The 18,483-nt window shown below is 34.6% G+C and overlaps 1 protein-coding gene across 4 annotated transcripts in view; it reads left to right on the top strand.

The window, feature by feature from the left end:
- AGFG1 (ArfGAP with FG repeats 1) overlaps positions 1–13,143 on the top strand; it is an 89,084-nt gene extending 75,941 nt beyond the window's left edge. Inside the window, exons 11-14 of one of the 4 annotated variants that reach the window (XM_054477401.2) lie at positions 1,937–1,984; positions 3,887–4,045; positions 5,629–5,720; positions 6,358–13,143. In XM_054477401.2, the coding sequence (XP_054333376.1) occupies positions 1,937–1,984; positions 3,887–4,045; positions 5,629–5,720; positions 6,358–6,417 (359 nt within the window). In that variant the 3' untranslated portion in view covers positions 6,418–13,143. The remainder of the gene's footprint in view (positions 1–1,936; positions 1,985–3,886; positions 4,046–5,628; positions 5,721–6,357) is intronic. The other 3 variants (XM_054477402.2, XM_054477404.2, XM_054477405.2) reach the window with 3 other exon arrangements.
- The last annotated feature ends 5,340 nt before the right edge of the window (positions 13,144–18,483 follow it).

Consider the following 18,483-nt stretch of genomic DNA (forward strand, 5'->3'; position numbering starts at 1 on the left):
TGGCCATTTGTATGAAATGTCCAGAATTGGAAAGAAAAAGTAGATCAATGATTGCCAGGGGGTAGGGTGTTAGTAGTGGTGGGGCAGCATGGGAAGTGACAGCTGATAGGTATCATATTTCTTTTGAGGGGGATGAAAATATTCTAAAATTAGATTCTGATGGTGGTTGTACATCCCTGTGAATATATTTAAAGAATCATTGAATTCTATACTTTAAGTGAATGAATTGTGTGTAGTATGTGAATTATATTTCAAAAAGCTGTAAGAAGTCTAAAAAAAGTTTAGAGCAGTTCAGGACCAGAGCTTGGGGGGCATCTTTGTTGCAGACTGAGGTTATAGTGATTAATATTGGTTAACCGTCACTGTTGGCTAAAAGCCAGTGCATTTTGTGAAACATGTCTCCTGTAATGTTGTTAGCAAAATTCTGTGGAAAAGTGTTCTATGTCTAAATACATACGAGAAACGCTGGAATAAACACAGTTTAACCAATGTCATTAATGCAGGACTGCTGTGAGCCTGTAAAGTGCTTTAAGAAAGCACATAAGGCCGGGCGCAGTGGCTCATGCCTGTAATCCCCGCACTTTGGGAGGCGGAGGCAGGTGGATCACGAGGTCAGGAGATGGAGACCATCCTGGCTAACACGGTGAAACACCATCTCTACTAAAAATACAAAAGATTAGCTGGGCATGGTGGCGGGCACCTGTAGTCCCAGCTACTTGGGAGGCTGAGGCAGGAGAATGGCGTGAACCCAGGAGGTGGAGCTTGCAGTGAGCCGAGATCATGCCACTGCATTCTGGCCTGGGCGACAGAGCGAGACTCCGTCTCAAAAAGAAAAAAAAGAAAGTAGATAAATATAAGGGCCACATTAATTTTTCACAGGCCCTTCTCCCTCAGGTAACCTTTTTTTTTGTATTTGAACACAGTGACACTTTTTTAAGTTAGCAAGAAAGTTACATTCATTGAGTATTTATTGCAAGGCACTCTAATTCGTTGTTACATTTATTCTTCACAGCAGCTTTGTGAAGTATAGATACTATTATCTCTATCCTTCCACCTCATTTGCATATGAGGAAACTGAAGCTTATAAAATAAAGTAACATCATGCAGCCAGAAAATGACAGAACCACAACTCAACCATTCAATTTTTTAAGCATTCTTATTCCAATTTTAAAAGTATTCTAATTTTAAATCCATGGAAATATATTTTAGACACAATCTTACTTCAGATTGTTAAAACGAACAAACAAAAGGTACTAGTATTTAACAATTTAAGTTTACTTTCTATTAATTTTATATGTAACCTGTCTGTCCTCAAACATGCCAGGTGAGTAAGATCTGTACAAGATGCCTTTTTCTTTTTTCTCTCTTCAGCCATTGTATTTTAACCTGTAAATACCACTTACCTTTCTCTTGAACTAGAATATTTAATAATCTTTCCCTTGTAATACTTAATTAGTTCATTTGAGTTATTTGTGTATTTCTAGTTAATGTGCTAATTTGTAAATAAAACAATCTAACATTGTTCATGCACTCTCTCCCAAGACTTGGTTTTGATCCTAAATGTAGATGCTGGATAATCACATGTGATCCTATGAATAGCGTATTTAGATGTAGCTTATGATGCCTACAAAGTGTTTTTTAATGACTATAAAAAAGTTGATGCCTGTTTGTTTAAAAAATTGATTTCATCACTGTTTCTTAATTTGTTATTTATTATTCTAATCTCCCCTTAAACAGTATAAATATTACAGTGTCATGAATATAGTTGAAATTAAAAGGCTTATTTTGTGAATGTGTTTTTGTTATGTATTATGCTACCGCCTTAGCAACAGTACGCTCGAATTTTATAACTTTTTAATGAAACAAGTATACTTTTATTTTAACAATAGTTATCTATAAATTAATTGACGTTGGTCTCTTTATGGCTTTCCATAAGGCCTTTCTGGAGCAATGCATTCTCAAGTGTTTCCTCACGCTCATTTTGGTAGGTGGCCACAATTAATATCTAGATTTGTGTGGCAATTTGTCTACCTGCTTGTGGAAGCTTCTGCTAGTGTTCTGGATCCCTGCATGTGGAATTAAGTTTTTTTCCATGTTTTAAAATGGAGTGGGCATGGATGTGTGGCATTGGGATTACATTGTATTTAAAATTACATGGAAATGTTTTTAGTGATTTATGTGTAAATGCTGAAAAGCATTACTGCTTACCTACATGGTCATATTAGAATGTTAATAGCTGTTTCGATTCTTTTTCTTGAGTTTGAATTCATGGTACTTTGAGTGACGCCTTTTTGATATACCAAACCATTTTACTGCATTATTCCATGGAGTTTGGTTTTGCTTAACTGTATCCAAGTTTTGCTTTTAAGTGCTCTCTTAAAGTGATTTGTCAAAGTTATGTCAGTGCATTGTTGTCTGTTATGAAGCCCTCCTGTTACCCTTGCAGTGTGCTTATTATTCTTTAATTCACCTGCTTCCCAATGGCCTGTTTTTCCTTTTTTTCACATCAATAATAAAAAAGTAATTTTTTAATATTCTAATTAGGTTCATTGAGCAGAATTGCATTGTTACAAACATTATGACTGCAGGGATTACTTTGGGCAACATCTATAACTTGTTTTTCAGCTTTTTAAAAATAAAAGACATTCTGTGTAATATTTTTTAGTATTTAATTTCTGTGCCTTAAATCAATGAACAAATTGGTAAATTTGTTAAAATCAGGAAATTTAGTGAATTTTCATGGTATTTTGATTGCATCATGCTAAGAATATTTCATTATGTAATTACTAGTAGTCTATATTTAAAGCAACATTATTGGCTCTTATTTTACTGAGACCCTTCTTAGAACACATAGTTGGAGGTTTTGTTTTTAATATTCACTAGTAATAAATAACATACTGTAAGTGAATAGTAAATAGGGAAATGATGGCAGCATTCCACATATGTAGCAGTTGTTCACACACATTCTCCCGATGTGGTAATACTCTGTCCACAAAGTAATACCAGCTAGGCATGGCAAGCCAAGGAAGAATACAGTAGTATTGAACATTTTGGCCATTTATTCTGCATTCTTCCTAATGCTTATTTCATTTCTAATCTTTGTGAATTTCACACTAATTTCGATAGCTCAGTTGCCCTAACCTTCCTTCAGTCTTGCAAAGCTGTCTTCATTTACCTTCCATAAGAGGGTGGGAGTCCGTGTGTGTGTGTGTGTGTGTGTGTGTGTGTGTGTGTGTGTGTGTGTGTGTAGTATATGGAGTTGATTTAATAGGAAAATGTCCTTTTAATTGTGTTAGTGTTGTTAAGAGAATCTCTCTCTCTTTCTCTGGCTGTAGTTACAAAGCTGCATAGGTTCTGAGTGGTCTGCCTCTAACTAACTGTTTCTCCTATAAGTCCTGTTCTTTTTAGCGAACTATTTTTCAGCTGTTTAAAATGTTTTTTTCCAGGAACACATATTATGTTATGATAGATACTTCAGTAGATAAAATTTTGTCTGTTATTTTACTGCATATAGCAAAACAAAACTAAAAACAAAAATGTATACTAGTATACGTATTAATTGCATGATCTTTAAAACACAGGACTACTGTTTAGACTTGAATTTATAATTTGAGAAATTGTCTTGGGATTTCGAACAACACCTTTAGTAGTTAGTTTCATTCTGGTCATTGTGTTTTAGAAGAATAAAATTTCTACAGGTTATGTTAAACTGTGTAGCGCTAAAACTCATTGTTAACTTTGTTGGAATTTTGGAATTAACCCTGCCTTTAATGTACATCTTAGTATTTTTCAAGGTAAATGATGTCTTTTTTACAATGTTGTGAGAAACTAAACATATCCAACATATCCTGTTGTATGTAACTGATCAGCCCTTCTCTTCTGTCAGCGGCAACCTTTGGCACTGCATCCATGAGCATGCCCACTGGATTCGGCACTCCTGCTCCCTACAGTCTTCCCACCAGCTTTAGTGGCAGCTTCCAGCAACCTGCCTTTCCAGCCCAAGCAGCTTTCCCTCAACAGACAGCTTTTTCTCAACAGCCCAATGGTAAGATCTAACATTTGGTGAGCTGTAAGTTCATTTTATATATCCTTTTTATATCATAATGTTGTGTGCTTGGGCAGAAAGACTTTTCTAAAGAACACTATAGTATTATCTACTGAGTGTTTACACAAAAATAAAAGCCTTTGGTGATTTGGACCTCAGAAAGCTAAGTGATTTTACAAGTTTTTGTGAGCAGGTTACAATTTACGGGAAATCAGTGACTATGTAAAGAGCATCCCGTCATTCTCAGAATTTCTGTTGCCTTTTTCTGATTATTTTGTCTTACATGTTCTAATATGCCTCTTGATTTTAAAAGGAGAATTTATAGACCTAGAATGTTGGGATTTTTTTTCCTTTCAGGACAGAAATGTGTACCTTTTTGTGTGTGAAATAGACATACTTTTCTAATTTGATAACTATACTGTAGTTAGAGTTTGTTATTTGATTTTAGGAAGAGACAAGAATATTAACTCGACATTTTTACCTATTTCTGTCATTTGCTGCAGTTTGAAGTGCATAGATTTGAAGATTCTTGAATCACAGCTACGTGTTTTCTTTTCTTTTTTTTTTTTTAAGTAAGTGGTTATTTAAAAATCTGAAATATGGGCCGGGCGTGGTGGCTTACGCCTGTAATCCCAGCACTTTGGGAGGCCGAAGTGGGTGGATCATCTGAGCTCGGGAGTTCAGGACCAGCCTGACCAACATAGAGAAACCCCGTCTCTACTAAAAATAAAAAATTAGCCAGGCATGGTGGCACATGCCTGTAATCCCAGCTATTCAGGAAGGCCCAGGCAGAATTGCTTGAACCCAGGAGGCGGAGGTTGCGGTGAGCCGAGATCACCATTGCACTCCAGCCTGGGTGACAAGAGTGAAATTCTGTCTCAAAAAAAAAAAAAAAAAAAAATCTGAAATATGGACCCTGGAAGAGCCATAAGTAATAAAAATATTTCCTACAAAATACCGTGATGTTTACATAGAAATCATTGTGTTGTCTGCACAGCCTGTTCCAAATAGTCACAAGCTCGTCTAGTAATGAAATCCTATAAATTTTAGTTATTGAGACAAGTTGGAATGAAAGAGCTGAATGAAAGTTCTCTTGGCCAGGTGTGGTGGCTCACGCCTATAATCCCAGCCCTTTGGGAGGCCAAGACAGGTGGCTCCCTTGAGTCCAGGAGATTGACACCAGCCTGGGCAATGTAGTGAAACCCTGTCTCTACAAAAAATACAAAAATTAGCTGGGCGTGCTGGCGTGTGCCTGTAGTTCCAGCTACTCGGGAGACTGAGGTGGAAGGATCACCTGAGCCCTGGAGGTTGAGGCTGCAGTGAGCTATGATCATGCCACTGGACGCTGGCCTGGGTGATAGAGTGAGATCCTGTCTCAAAAAAAAAAAAAAAGTTATTTTAAGACATGCTACAGTAAGTTTGTCTTTGGTATCTGAAAGAGCTTGAGGCCTAACAACTTAACTTTAACATTTCATTTTTTGCTGCTCTGGTAGGAATGTCTCTGAAAGTTACTATGAGGCTTTATAAGCATCAGATTGTCTCTTGAAGGTATAGGTTATAATTGGTGGTTCTATTTTAACAAGGTGCAGGTTTTGCAGCATTTGGACAAACAAAGCCAGTGGTAACCCCTTTTGGTCAAGTTGCAGCTGCTGGAGTATCTAGTAATCCTTTTATGGTAAGCAAAATTTAAAATTAAGTACTTTATAAGTTGTTAAATCTTATTTTCAAATTAGGAATAGCAGGTTGTTAATATTCCTAGATGGTATTTGGTGTTATATTGATATGAGTGACATCATAAGATTGTACAAATTGACACAGAGCCATTATGTGTGATCCTCTTCTGACCTTTTAAAAAATTAGTTGCAAATCAAAGCATTGATAGTTTTTAAAAAATTAGTTGCAAATCAAAGCATTGACAGTAGATCAGCTATTTTATAATATGAAACTTATCTGCTTTCTTGTCAAAATAACACTTTATGAGAGGCCCTAGGAATTAGTGAACATAAAAAAGAGGTCTTAAGAGTCAGAAGTTTTGTTTGAATCACAAGTGCTTTTCTAAGACCATTCTAAGATTCTTCTTAGAATCTATTACAAGGACTGTATGAAATACTGGATATGAAAGACATAGCACAGTTCATGACACATAGTAGTTTGATATAGCATATTGCCAATAACAAATATTATTGCCAATAATTTAAAAAATAATTCTTAACCAAAAAGTCTAGTTAAAAAAAATTAAATTCAGTTTAATGTTTTTATATTTTGTACATGCACTACTTTTGTCTATTTATTTGTCTTATGTTTTCCTTTAGACTGGTGCACCAACAGGACAATTTCCAACAGGAAGCTCATCAACCAATCCTTTCTTATAGCCTTATATAGACAATTTACTGGAACGAACTTTTATGTGGTCACATTACATCTCTCCACCTCTTGCACTGTTGTCTTGTTTCACTGATCTTAGCTTTAAACACAAGAGAAGTCTTTAAAAAGCCTGCATTGTGTATTAAACACCAGGTAATATGTGCAAAACCGAGGGCTCCAGTAACACCTTTTAACCTGTGAATTGGCAGAAAAGGGTAGCGGTATCATGTATATTAAAATTGGCTAATATTAAGTTATTGCAGATACCACATTCATTATGCTGCAGTACTGTACATATTTTTCTTAGAAATTAGCTATTTGTGCATATCAGTATTTGTAACTTTAACACATTGTTATGTGAGAAATGTTACTGGGGAAATAGATCAGCCACTTTTAAGGTGCTGTCATATATCTTGGAATGAATGACCTAAAATCATTTTAACCATTGCTACTGGAAAGTAAGAGAGTCAAAATTGGAAGGTTTTATTCATTCTTGAATTTTTCCTTTCTAAAGAGCTCTTCTATTTATACATGCCTAAATTCTTTTAAAATGTAGAGGGATACCTGTCTGCATAATAAAGCTGATCATGTTTTGCTACAGTTTGCAGGTGAAAAAAAATAAATATTATAAAATATGCTATTGTTTTTGTGTTCTTGCTGCAATGCCTTTACCAAAGTGGCCTTAAATATGAGTAGTGAATTGAGAACATCTTGAATTCTTAAAAGACTTCTTAGTGACTTTTTATAAAAAGGCCATGTAGAAAATTTCTTAAAACTACTATGACTGCTACATTCAGGAATATGCCAGTGGTAAAGCATTTAAATGTAGCTTGTCAGATTTACCATAATCCTACTAATTTCTTTGCAGCTTATTAATTTTGTGAAATTTGTATATATGAAGAATTTGCATGTATGTGTATTTACAAATTTTTCTAAGTATCTTGAATTCTCAGACTGCAAAAGGCCTATTTTAACTATTGATTTTTTTAAAAAAAATTGTCTTTGAATGTATTGGAAGTAGACATGCATTAACTGTGACATTATTGCACCTCAGTTTTTTTCTTTCTTTTTTTGGGCAAACTGATATTATCTATAGGATATTTGTTTATGTTTGTTTTTGGGGGGAAAGAAACTGGAACTCAGTGTTACCTTAAAGTTATGGAATACTTTGTTTTAAAGGAAAAGATAATAAGTTTAGTTATATCTTTTTGTTTATATTCAAATGAACTTGTTTAAGTATCTATGTACAGTAATGCCTCATTCATCTAGAGGTAATCTGGCAGTCTTGTGAAAACGGAACACAACTCAGAAACTTGGAATCGTTTTTTTTTAAAATGCCTCTGAGCAACCCATATAAGTCACAAAGTCTGTGTGTTAGAGCTTATGCATTTGTTTTTATGAGAGATTTTAATAAATTTAATTATTTGCTTGTTCAGACTATAGCATATTAGCTGTTTAGAAGGGATGGCTTGAAAGGAAGGAGACTGAAAAAAACTCTGAGGAGCATACACTGTCCAAGGCCATTAGTGTAAGGACCGCTAGCCGGCCTAGAGGACATCACTATATGACATCATCTGATGATCGTTCTTTATTATGCCTCTAGGTAATTAAGTAAAGGTGAAATTGCATACACAGATATGTAGTACATATTTTAAAAGTTTTATCTTAAATTGATTAAAACTTTTTAAAAAGCTTTGGTATTAAAAGAGGTAAACATCAGTTTCCTCAAACATTTTATTCATGTTGAATGCCTTTTTGCAATGATGACTGAGTTGTTATCATAGTATTTTAAAACCTGTATAGTGTTTTAGACTTGTTAAAACATTGCTGTCTAGTGTACATCTAGCTAAAAGTGTGGTTTATCTAAACCATTTTAATAAGCAAGATGACTGGGAAATCTCTGCCCCTTTTCTGAGCAGTATGCCTCTTCTTTTAGAATTAAATGAATGCTGCACAGGTCCAGATGTGTGTTGATGTAGACTTGAAATGTCTCCACATTTTAGAGGACTTCCTCAGCCCTTTTCATTGAGGGAAAATATATTTGTATTTCTGTTTTAGATTGTATCGGGTCCCAGTTGATTCATGTGTACAAAGTTATGCTACCTAATTACAGGCCATTACCCAAATATCCTACCAGGCTTTCCATCTGAGTAGTAAATTAAACAGTTGTTATCAAAATAATTTTAAAGACTATTTCTTTTTCTGGGTAACTGTTGAAGTTCGTAATTAAATGGGAGCTCTTACTGACTTTAAATTAGCGCTTATGAAATAAAAACGTTTAGTTCAAGAAGAGACCCAAGCTGGGTATGGTGGTGTGAGAGCCTGTGAGTCCTAGCTGCCTGGAGGTGAGGTGGGAACATTACTTGAGCCCAGGAGTTGGAGGCTGCAGTGTGCTACGATCACACCACTGCACACCGGCTAGGGGATAGAGTGAGATCCTCTCTCTAAAAAATGAAAAAAAGAAGAGAGGTAGCTTTAAAGTGGTTTTTCTCGTGATATTCACTGTTTATTATTAAAGAAAATCAGCTTTCGTTAGACTTTTGCATTTAGATTTATTCTAGTTTTATATAGAGCATCAAAATTATGTTGAGTACTAAAAAGGAGAAAAAATCCTGGAAGGTAACAAGGCTGAAGACCTTCAAATTTCCTGGCTTACTGGTTTAGTCACATCATTTTTCCTGTTCAGGTATCTGCAGATATCCCTGTTCAGGAAAGATCTTTTTTCAGGATGGCAAACTTTTGACATAGTTTAAAGCCATTTTTTCCTCATTTTTTGAAATAGAGAATATTTTATTATTTTTGTGAAAATAGAGTTTTGGTTATCACTTTCTTCCTTAAAATAAGTCCTTCTGTTAATTTGTAAAAGCACATTAGTGCTTTACCTGTGAAATTCCCCGCCCCCTGCACACACACCCACTTTAGTACAGTTCCTGTCAGTTGGCAGCATGGAGAGGGTGACCTGGCTGCTGCTTTACCACTGTACCAACATCTCTGGAGCATTTTAGTTTCAGAACCTTAACACTTAAGAAGATCCCCAAACAGCTTTGTTGATGTAGCTTGTATCTCTGAGAATTTGCTGTATTAAAATTAATACTGAGATATTTTTAAAACATGTTTATTTATTTAAGTATAACAGTAATAACCTAATAACTTGCTAACATAAATACCATTTTTGATAAAAATAACTTTTCCAAAACAAACTAATGAGAACAGGAACATTGTTTTACATTTTATGCATTTAAATCTGGCTTAATAAAAGCAGTGAGATTTTCATACTACTTTTGCATTCCAACTTAAAAATTATACAGCATACACACACTGGAAAACTCCACTGTGCACTTGTGAGATCATGAGAATGAAAACTATATAATGTCTCAGTAGTACAATGAAAATAGTTTGACTTTTCACAGCCTTTCAAAGAAAGGGTTGTAGGGGCCCTTAAGGGTCTCCAGACTCTGAGAACCACTATACTTTAAATTTGTGTATTTCTAGAACAGTATTTACTTGCAGGGCAAACATAACTACTCCCTGGGTTTTTTTTGTTTGTTAGTGAGAAGAACTGAAATTGCAGACTTTTTAACACTACTTCAAGGTAACAATAGCAGTGGTATTATGGGCTGTGTATGAGATAGTCATTTGTAAAACAATTTTCATATTTCATCTCGTAACAATCCCTGCAGTGGACCTATACTTTTAGGATGAAAGAAGCAAAGCATAGAGAGGTTAAGCTAGTGGCAGCTTTTGCTCTGGGGAACAGATTTGGATTAAATGCTATCACATTTATATATGAATGCATTCTTAATATTTTGAAATTCTGAACAAGTTACGTTCTATATATTATATATCTAAAAAAACTTCAATCACTTGAATTCCTTTCATAATTTCATGAAATCAGTACAGTTTATTCTTGGGTTTTTTTTTTTAACTTTAGAAGTAAATTAATATGGTAACTAGTGGAGCATGCTTTAAATTGAAGACTCATCTGAAGTATCACAGACTCCTATTTTGTAAAGCATTCCACCTTTATTGATAGTTTGTGTGGCCTATACACTTTCAAAATTTACTTTTTGAAAGGTGGTATTAAAATTTGTATTTAATCTGTTGTATTCATCTTCATTAGTTTTTTCTTTTTATATTTTAAAACTTAGTGACATTAAACTTTTCACGTGGTTGTTTATGAACAAATGAATATATAACCACGATGTAATCCAGTGTTGTGCTGCTGAATGTTTAACAACCATCTTTCATGAAAGAAAAAAGGCCCTGTTGTGTAGTGTTTACTAATATTTACAGTATAAATACTGTCTTCATGGTGATTTTACCTGCCAATCTGATGTCATTAAATGCAGTTTGATGAAAGAGATGGCCAACCAGTGGCTCTCCCAAGCGTTTGCAAACCAGCTTCAGCACAGCAAAGGATATACAATTCCACAACTCATTAATTAAATGTATTGGTCATTTGATGATTATATCCAGTATTTGAAGAGCTTTTATATTGTTAATTCATTTAGCAAGCATTTGAACACTTGTTTATTTTTAGAGATATACTGGGCACAGAGGTATTTAATCTGCAAAGATCCAAGTATTGTGAACCTTGGTTTTAAAAAGTCCAATTATTGTGCTCTTACAGGGGTTGCACATTCAAGGCTTACACTGAATTCTGTCTGCAGTTCTGTTTTGTGTGACCAGCACAGTGTTTTAAAACATTGCATTCTGAATTCATCTTTTTGAAATGGGGCATGTACTCTTAAGGTGGCCACTAGCTTACCACTCCCAATTTTTCTTAGTCTCAAACATTCACATGCTTTTCAAGGCCTTTGAGTTGGCAAATCGTGAATATATAGTGAAGGTAGGAAATGGCTCTTCTTATGCCACATCTTAGTCTGATTTTGAAGTCCGTTGTGTAAGTTTGGGCTGACAGTGGTATTTTCCAGTGAAGACTATTGCCAAGAATGCATATCATTCTGCTTATTTTATTCTAGTGGATAAAAATTCAACGTATATTTAAGTGTATTTTTGACATCTGTGCTTGTCCAACACAGGGCTGTAGGGACTGATGAAAAGAGAATGTTGTGATTTGAGCTTTTATAAAAAAAAGATACAATGATCCTAGATAAAATATTTTAGATGGTGATTAAAATGCCTATAGATTAATTTTTTAATTGGTTCTCTGAAATCTTGAGATGTTATCCAGGTTACAGTTTAAGCAATGAGGGTAAAATGTGAATTCTAAATTCTCAGCATCTTCCCTCAATGTTGAGTGGAGAGACAGGAAGCAACGCCAAGGAGCCTTCTAATTTTGACTATATGATCATTAACTAAAGGCAGCAAGGGATTGTAAACTAATCTTATATAGTCAATGTTTCATAGAATGCTTTGATTACAATCAGGTTTTTTAAAGACTTTAAAGGTTTTTTGTATGTTATATGCTTATGATTTCTAAAAATTATGCAGTATACACAAAGGGCATAAAGTCAAAAAGTATGTCTCCCTCTGTGACTTTATTCTCACACCCCAGAGGTATATAATTTCTTGTATTCTTGTATAGTCTTTAAGAAATGTTATCATTTATTTTATATATGGCTCTCTCTATATATGCCTCTCCCTGTTCTTATTTTAAATGTTCAATTTTGTGACTTGGTTCTTGTTTAACTTGGTTGTCTTTCCATATTGCCACATCCAGCTCTAACTCATTATTTTAATGTCTCCAGGATTCCATTATATGGATGTCCCTTTGGGAGAACATTTGTTCATAGACTTTTCTACTAAAAATATTGTTACAATGATAATATCCTTATGCATATATGAAGATTACTCTTGATTCTGCCTGACTGGAAACTTTATTAATAAAGTAGACATCATTCTGTTTTGAGACTTACCAGCTGTGTAGGTATGATCTTGTGCTTCCATTTAAGAAATTCTTCCATTTAAAGAAGAAAAAAAATCTCTCTAATTGACTATCTGCAGATATATGAAAAATCCTATGCTTTTAAATTAAACTATTAAGACAGTCCATTGAAAGATTGTGGAAGTTCACATCTATTTTGCACCTTAATTTTTTCATTGTCCCTACTCATGACTCTAAAAGTGCATGGCTTGGGGCTATACTTTGTTTTGCAATTTGTTGGTATCGTGCCTTTCCTTATCTACATTAGCTTAGACTATACCTTATTTTTAAGAAGAGAAAGTGGAAATTAACTATGTCAAAATCTATTTTGGCACAACCACATTTGTTCATTATTCAAAATTAGCTTCCTATGCTTTAGAAAAAATGTGAGTTATTACTCTGAAAGTTCTGATTCTGATTCCTCATGGTTTGGAGCTCAGAAATTTCTTAACATGTCTTTGCTGTTGGTCAAGCACAGGATTTGTTTTCTGCAAAAGTTTATTTTCAGTGAAGAATGCTTGTCCTAATAGCTGAGAAAAAGTATCTTTGCACTTTAAGTCCTAGGAATAGGGAACAAGGAAACTTACTGGGAAGTTCAGAAGAAAGAATAACAGGACCTTCTAGTCAGCAGGGCATGTTTGGAAAATGTTAATACGCCATGATTTTTGAAGACCAATTTTAGTTCAGGAGGTGGTTTTAAATATTGGGTGAAAACTTACAGGCTGTTTTCAATATTCATTTCTGAAATACTTTAGTATGATAGATAAATTTGGTTAAGTTCTTGTTCATTGTGAAATACTGTTGGAAGAATTTTTTTCAAAATAAAGACTTCTGAATTTGTGTACCATTTGGGAATAGCCTCTTTCATTTAAATGAGTGTCAAATCTGGAAAATTGGAAGAATATTTGTTCCTTTCGTCACTCACATTATGCATTCCTGTAAAGCAGCTCATGCATTTCCTTCCAGCTTAACTGGTTTTCCATTAATTAATAACTTTTGCCATTTTTTTCTGTATTTTTAAATCAAAAAGTCTTCATTTTTAAAAAGCAGGATCTGTTTGTTACTTAATTTGCAATATTTTTTTTTCAAAGATGGATTTTTTTTTCTTGAGTACACATTGATGGAAGTTGGTTTTAAGGAAGCATTGTAATGGGATTTTACTTACCTTACTACTGTTGAAATTTAGAAGGTAAATACTGAACTGTGTTTGTCACATCCCTAATCTTATTTCCCTGTAGTGGTCACTGACTATTATTTGTTGAGTCCATCTTGATTATTCTGTACATCTTGTTTAAATTATTTTCACTAACCATCACCAGAACACAGAAGAAAATTTTGTTTCCTTAGAATCAATGAGTGTTTCCACCACCCAAGGTTGGGGGACAAGAAGGAGAGAACTAATGTTTGTTTTAGCCTCTTTAATGAGAAACTATTCAAATTATTTTTCTTCATATTTTTTTCTCAAATAGTATGCTAATGATTTTTGCTGACCTCAAGATTTGGGGCTCTGTGAAAAGTACTATACCAGAGTTAAATTGCCTGTGTTCTTTTCTGCCATTAACTGGCTTTAGGTTGGGAAATTCAGATAATTCCACTTTTCCAACTTTAAAATGAGATCTCTTTCAAAACAAAATTGCCCACAACCATTTGGAATATGTGTTTAAATTAGACAGTAATGCTTTGGAAATTGGAATTAAACATTTCAGAATAATAGCTGTTAGGCCGGGCTCAATGGCTCACGCCTGTAACCCCAATACTTTGGGAGGCCGAGGCAGGTGGATCACCTGAGGTCCGGAGTTCGAGACCAGCCTGGCCAACATGTTAAAACCCCATCTCTATTAAAAATACAAAAATTAAGCATGGTTAGCAGGTGCCCGTTGTCCCAGCTACTTGGGAGGCTGAGGCAGGAGAATTGCTTGAACCAGGGAGGTGGAGGTTGCAGTAAGCTGAGATTGCACCACTGTACTGTAACTTGGGGAACAAGAGTGAGATTCTGTCTCAAAAAATAATAATAAATAATAGCTGTTAGATTGAACATATAAAACACGTTTTTGTAGATAAAAATTGCCAAGTGTCAGCAACTTTGACAATTTTTAAATCACCAACTTGTGCCATTTATCTCATATAATTGATTCCATTTAATGGACACAAAAACCCTTTAAGGCAGTATTTGTCAGAAGAAAACACAAGTGTTCGCTTGACCAGGATTGCACAGCTAATTAGTAAGTGGCAGAAGTAGAATTCTGTCTGACTTTAAAATTAATCTTCTTGTCAATATTGTATTCCTACTTTGAAGCTCTTCATTCTAGCAGTTTTAATGAGTATGGATATTAAAAAAAAAAACACCTGTTTCACAAGCACTGTTGGAAACTGTAAGGACTACTCACAGCCTTCCTACCCCAAATTTGGAGTTTTTTCCGTCCACATTTGCTTCTTGCCAATGTGAAATACTTTGTTGTGATCATAACCAGTTAATTTTTAACCCATTTATGCCTTGTGTTCCATTATTGGAACGCTAAGCTTGTGGGAGTTATTTATATCCTACTGCTCAAGGTCATTGCCAAGGTCTAATTTTTCACAAAATTTGCAACTTCCAGCATAAATGGAGTAATATTGAATTTTTCCTACATACGAGGTTTCTTCCAAACAAAATACATTTACATTTGTTAATTTTTCTGATGGTGAAAATACATAATTATTGTAAGGAATTTGAAAATAGAGAAAAGTGTATAATCTTGTGCAGGTATAAGTATGTCTGGATTGTGTTTTATGGATAAGTATAAAGACTTCTTACAGAATGGCATCATATTATGCTTACTATTTTGTAACCTTTTCCTCAATATATCATGGTTTTCTTTCAGTGTCAAATATAGACCCAAATTCTCTTCCAATGAAGTTTCATTATATGGAGTTCTCGTAATTAATCTCTATGACAAATGTTAATATTGTTTCCAGTTTTCAACATCAGGAATTTTACCTGTGTTTTTATTTTTATTTTACCTGTACACATGGAGTCATGTTTTCTTAGAAATTGAATTGCCGAGTGAACAGTGTACATCTTAAGAACGTTCATACGTCTCCTCTTCTGTACTGCAATGTAGATTTTGTGGTCATTTGTCATTTTTCGTAATGTTAATTGAATATCTCTAACTTTTCATTTGGATTGTGTCTTGGAATTAAATATTTGTAAATTACACTATTGGCTTATAAGGATTAACATCCTCTCAACTTAATTACTATTTAAAGAGATTGTTTTAATTTATGGAATACCAAAAAAGGCACGTGGGCCATTTTTACTCCAGTTCTTTTTAATGATTGCTGATTTCAGGGGATTCTTTATTTTTTTCTTTTTTTGATTACTGGTGAGTTTGATTTTTTTTCATGATTTTCTCCTTGCATTTTCTCATTTATGAATTGTCTTAAAAGGTTAAGGCATTAATTGGATCAACTAAATTTACATTTTTATTCATTATCTCCTTTTGGGATTTCAGAGGCACAAACTGGGACTTTTGTATTGCTAATGATGTCATTTAACTTTTAGGCTGAATAACTTAATCTGTAATCTAGAGATTGAAAAATCTAGATAACTGCTAAACTTCCTTCTAGTTTCATAATTTTTTAAAAATCAGAGAAGGATAACTTATTCAGATCCTCTGGTTGAACTGGTTGTTATTCAGACTTAAAAGCTTATTTCTTCACCCTACCCTATATCTAGAACACATAGAAATGGCCGTTGTATTTTTTTGTTTTTTGTTTTTTTGGTGTGTTAGTTTCACTGTGATGTGTCTGAATGTGGATGTTTTATTTTTGTGTTTTGCATGGGATTTGATATGCTTGAATCTGTATTGGGTGGGTGTGTGGGAGGGAGGGGGTGTGTGTGTGTGTGTGTGTGTGTGTGTTGCTACCAGCTCTGCAAGTTTCTCAGCCATCCTGTATTCAAATATTAATTGCCCTATTTTCTGCATTAACTTTTAAGGTTTATAAATGTTTTAAAGAAGGAACTAAGTAAAATTCTTTGGAATCCTTGAAGGGTTTTAAGCATTTAAAATGTTTATGGTTATCAGTATCAATTCAGACTAAGTTTCTATAAAGTTATCAAAGAAGAATATAAATTTAGAATACATAAGTCATAATATGATTTTAGAACAATACTGTTTCTTTCAGCCTTTCTATTTTAGTTGCTAACTGTATTTGGGTAGGTCTCCCAAATAAGGAGAGAAGAGAGGAATTACCAGGCCTTCCAGATAAGATTTCCAGTATTCTAAACTATGGAAATGTTAGAGAAACTTGCAAATTCCAGCAGGCCAGAGACATTGAATGTTTTTTTCTTATTAAGAAATAATACTTTAAAATGCAGAACAATTTTGACTTCAGTGATGCTTGAGAACTGCTCATGTAAAAGGAATCACACTAAATGCTGTATGTCATTGTCATAGTAGCTTCCATTTAGTAGGTGTTATATTTGGTGCCACTTTGCTAAGTGATTTTTTAAATAGTATTTCCTATAATTTTCATAGTCTTATATGTAGGTATGATTTCTATTTTACCAGACAAAACGGGTAGAAATGATGGTTTACTTGCTCAAGTAAAGTAAGTAGCAGAACTGAGCTTTGAATCCAGCTCCAGAGTAGGTATGCAGAACCACTCCACCACAGTGCCTTGAAGGAACTGGTCTTCTAGAAGGGAGTATGGTGTATATGTAAGTCCACACCAAGGGCAGGGAAGTGGGGCTGTGGGAGAGTAAAGACATCTCGATCTGACCTAATACAGATTTATGAAGGAGCAGTAGATGTAAGACTAAGGGGGAAGAGAGAAGGAAGCAGGAAGAAAAGAGGCCTGTGTATTGGGGTTATGCTGTATTGGTGGACAAGCAGGTATCTGAAAATACATTGGACAGGTTTTCTCTTCAGGGCATTCGATTAAAGGATGGTAGGTGTGGGGGTCGGGGTGGGTGTGTGTGTGTGTGTGTGTGTGTGTCTGACTGTTGGTGTAAGTACTTAATGCAAAATACTTCCTTTCCAGATCTCTCTGGCATGAAGAACATGGAACAAGGTATAACAGTTAATAGTTGTGTTTAAAATTAGTGTGAAGTAGTATTAGATTGGAATTCTGTATAGCATATATTATTTCACCTAAGGCATTAAAGATGATTACAGTCATTTACTACTCAAAATGTGGTCTGAGGACCTACAGCCTGAATGTAGTCACCTCGAAGCTTGTTAATCATGCAGAATCTCAGGCCCCATCCCAGGGTAATAAATCAGAATCTGCATTTTAACAAAATCCCTAGGTGATTTGTATGCAAATTCAAGAACAAGAGGCACTGATTTAGGCTCTGTCTATGTTAGGTAAATCATTTTTATATATAGCTTTTAATTTGTTATACTAAAATCACTCTGGAGAATCTTAAAAAGGAGATTGAGAAAAAAATTCTGTGAAAGTACATTTGAATTAAGTTCCTTTTTGTGTGTTTAGTTTTATACATGTGTTGCTAGGACTCAAGAGTTCGTGCAGAGAGTGATTTATTTATTTAAAAAGTAGAGAAATATGCTGGTGTCAGCCTCACACACGTAAAGTCATTAGGCAATGCCGTGCAATGAAGATAAATGCAAAGGCAGTAGACTTCCTTTGGAAGATATTGTGGAAGAGGAAAATTGGAAGAGCACAGGTCTCACTATCACCATGAAGTCAGTCACTGGAAGAGGAAGGAAGCTCTGCAGATGACAAAAGCGCCTGAGGACACCCGAAGTATTTCTTGGTGCTGGTCCACATTTGAGCAGTAGCTCAGAGGAGTGGCAGCATTGAGGAGGAGAATACATGTGTTAAGCACCCTGCTGGCCAAGGTATGGCCCGGATGTTGGAAACTGGCTGTAGAGCCGCAGTGGTTCCTGATATTAAAGAAACAGTGTTTAAAGCTGTTTTTCTTACACCCTATTTACCTTTGAAATTTTAAAAGCATTCACTTTACATGTTTTGCCTTTTTACAAAACTTTTTTTAAAGAGAGCCCTCTGCCACCAAAATATGCTTGACCTCATCGTCCTGAGATCACTGCTATCAAAATATTTGGTGTATATTTTTTCCCTAGCTAATTTGTGTGTCTATCTACATTCTATATAATTGTTTTCTTGTGTACAATTTGTGTAACTGTTATCTGCTTTAAAGGTTTAATAGTACCTTTTTCTATCA

The sequence above is a fragment of the Pongo pygmaeus genome, chromosome 11 (genome assembly GCF_028885625.2).
Source record: "Pongo pygmaeus isolate AG05252 chromosome 11, NHGRI_mPonPyg2-v2.0_pri, whole genome shotgun sequence".
Classification (NCBI taxonomy): domain Eukaryota; kingdom Metazoa; phylum Chordata; class Mammalia; order Primates; family Hominidae; genus Pongo; species Pongo pygmaeus.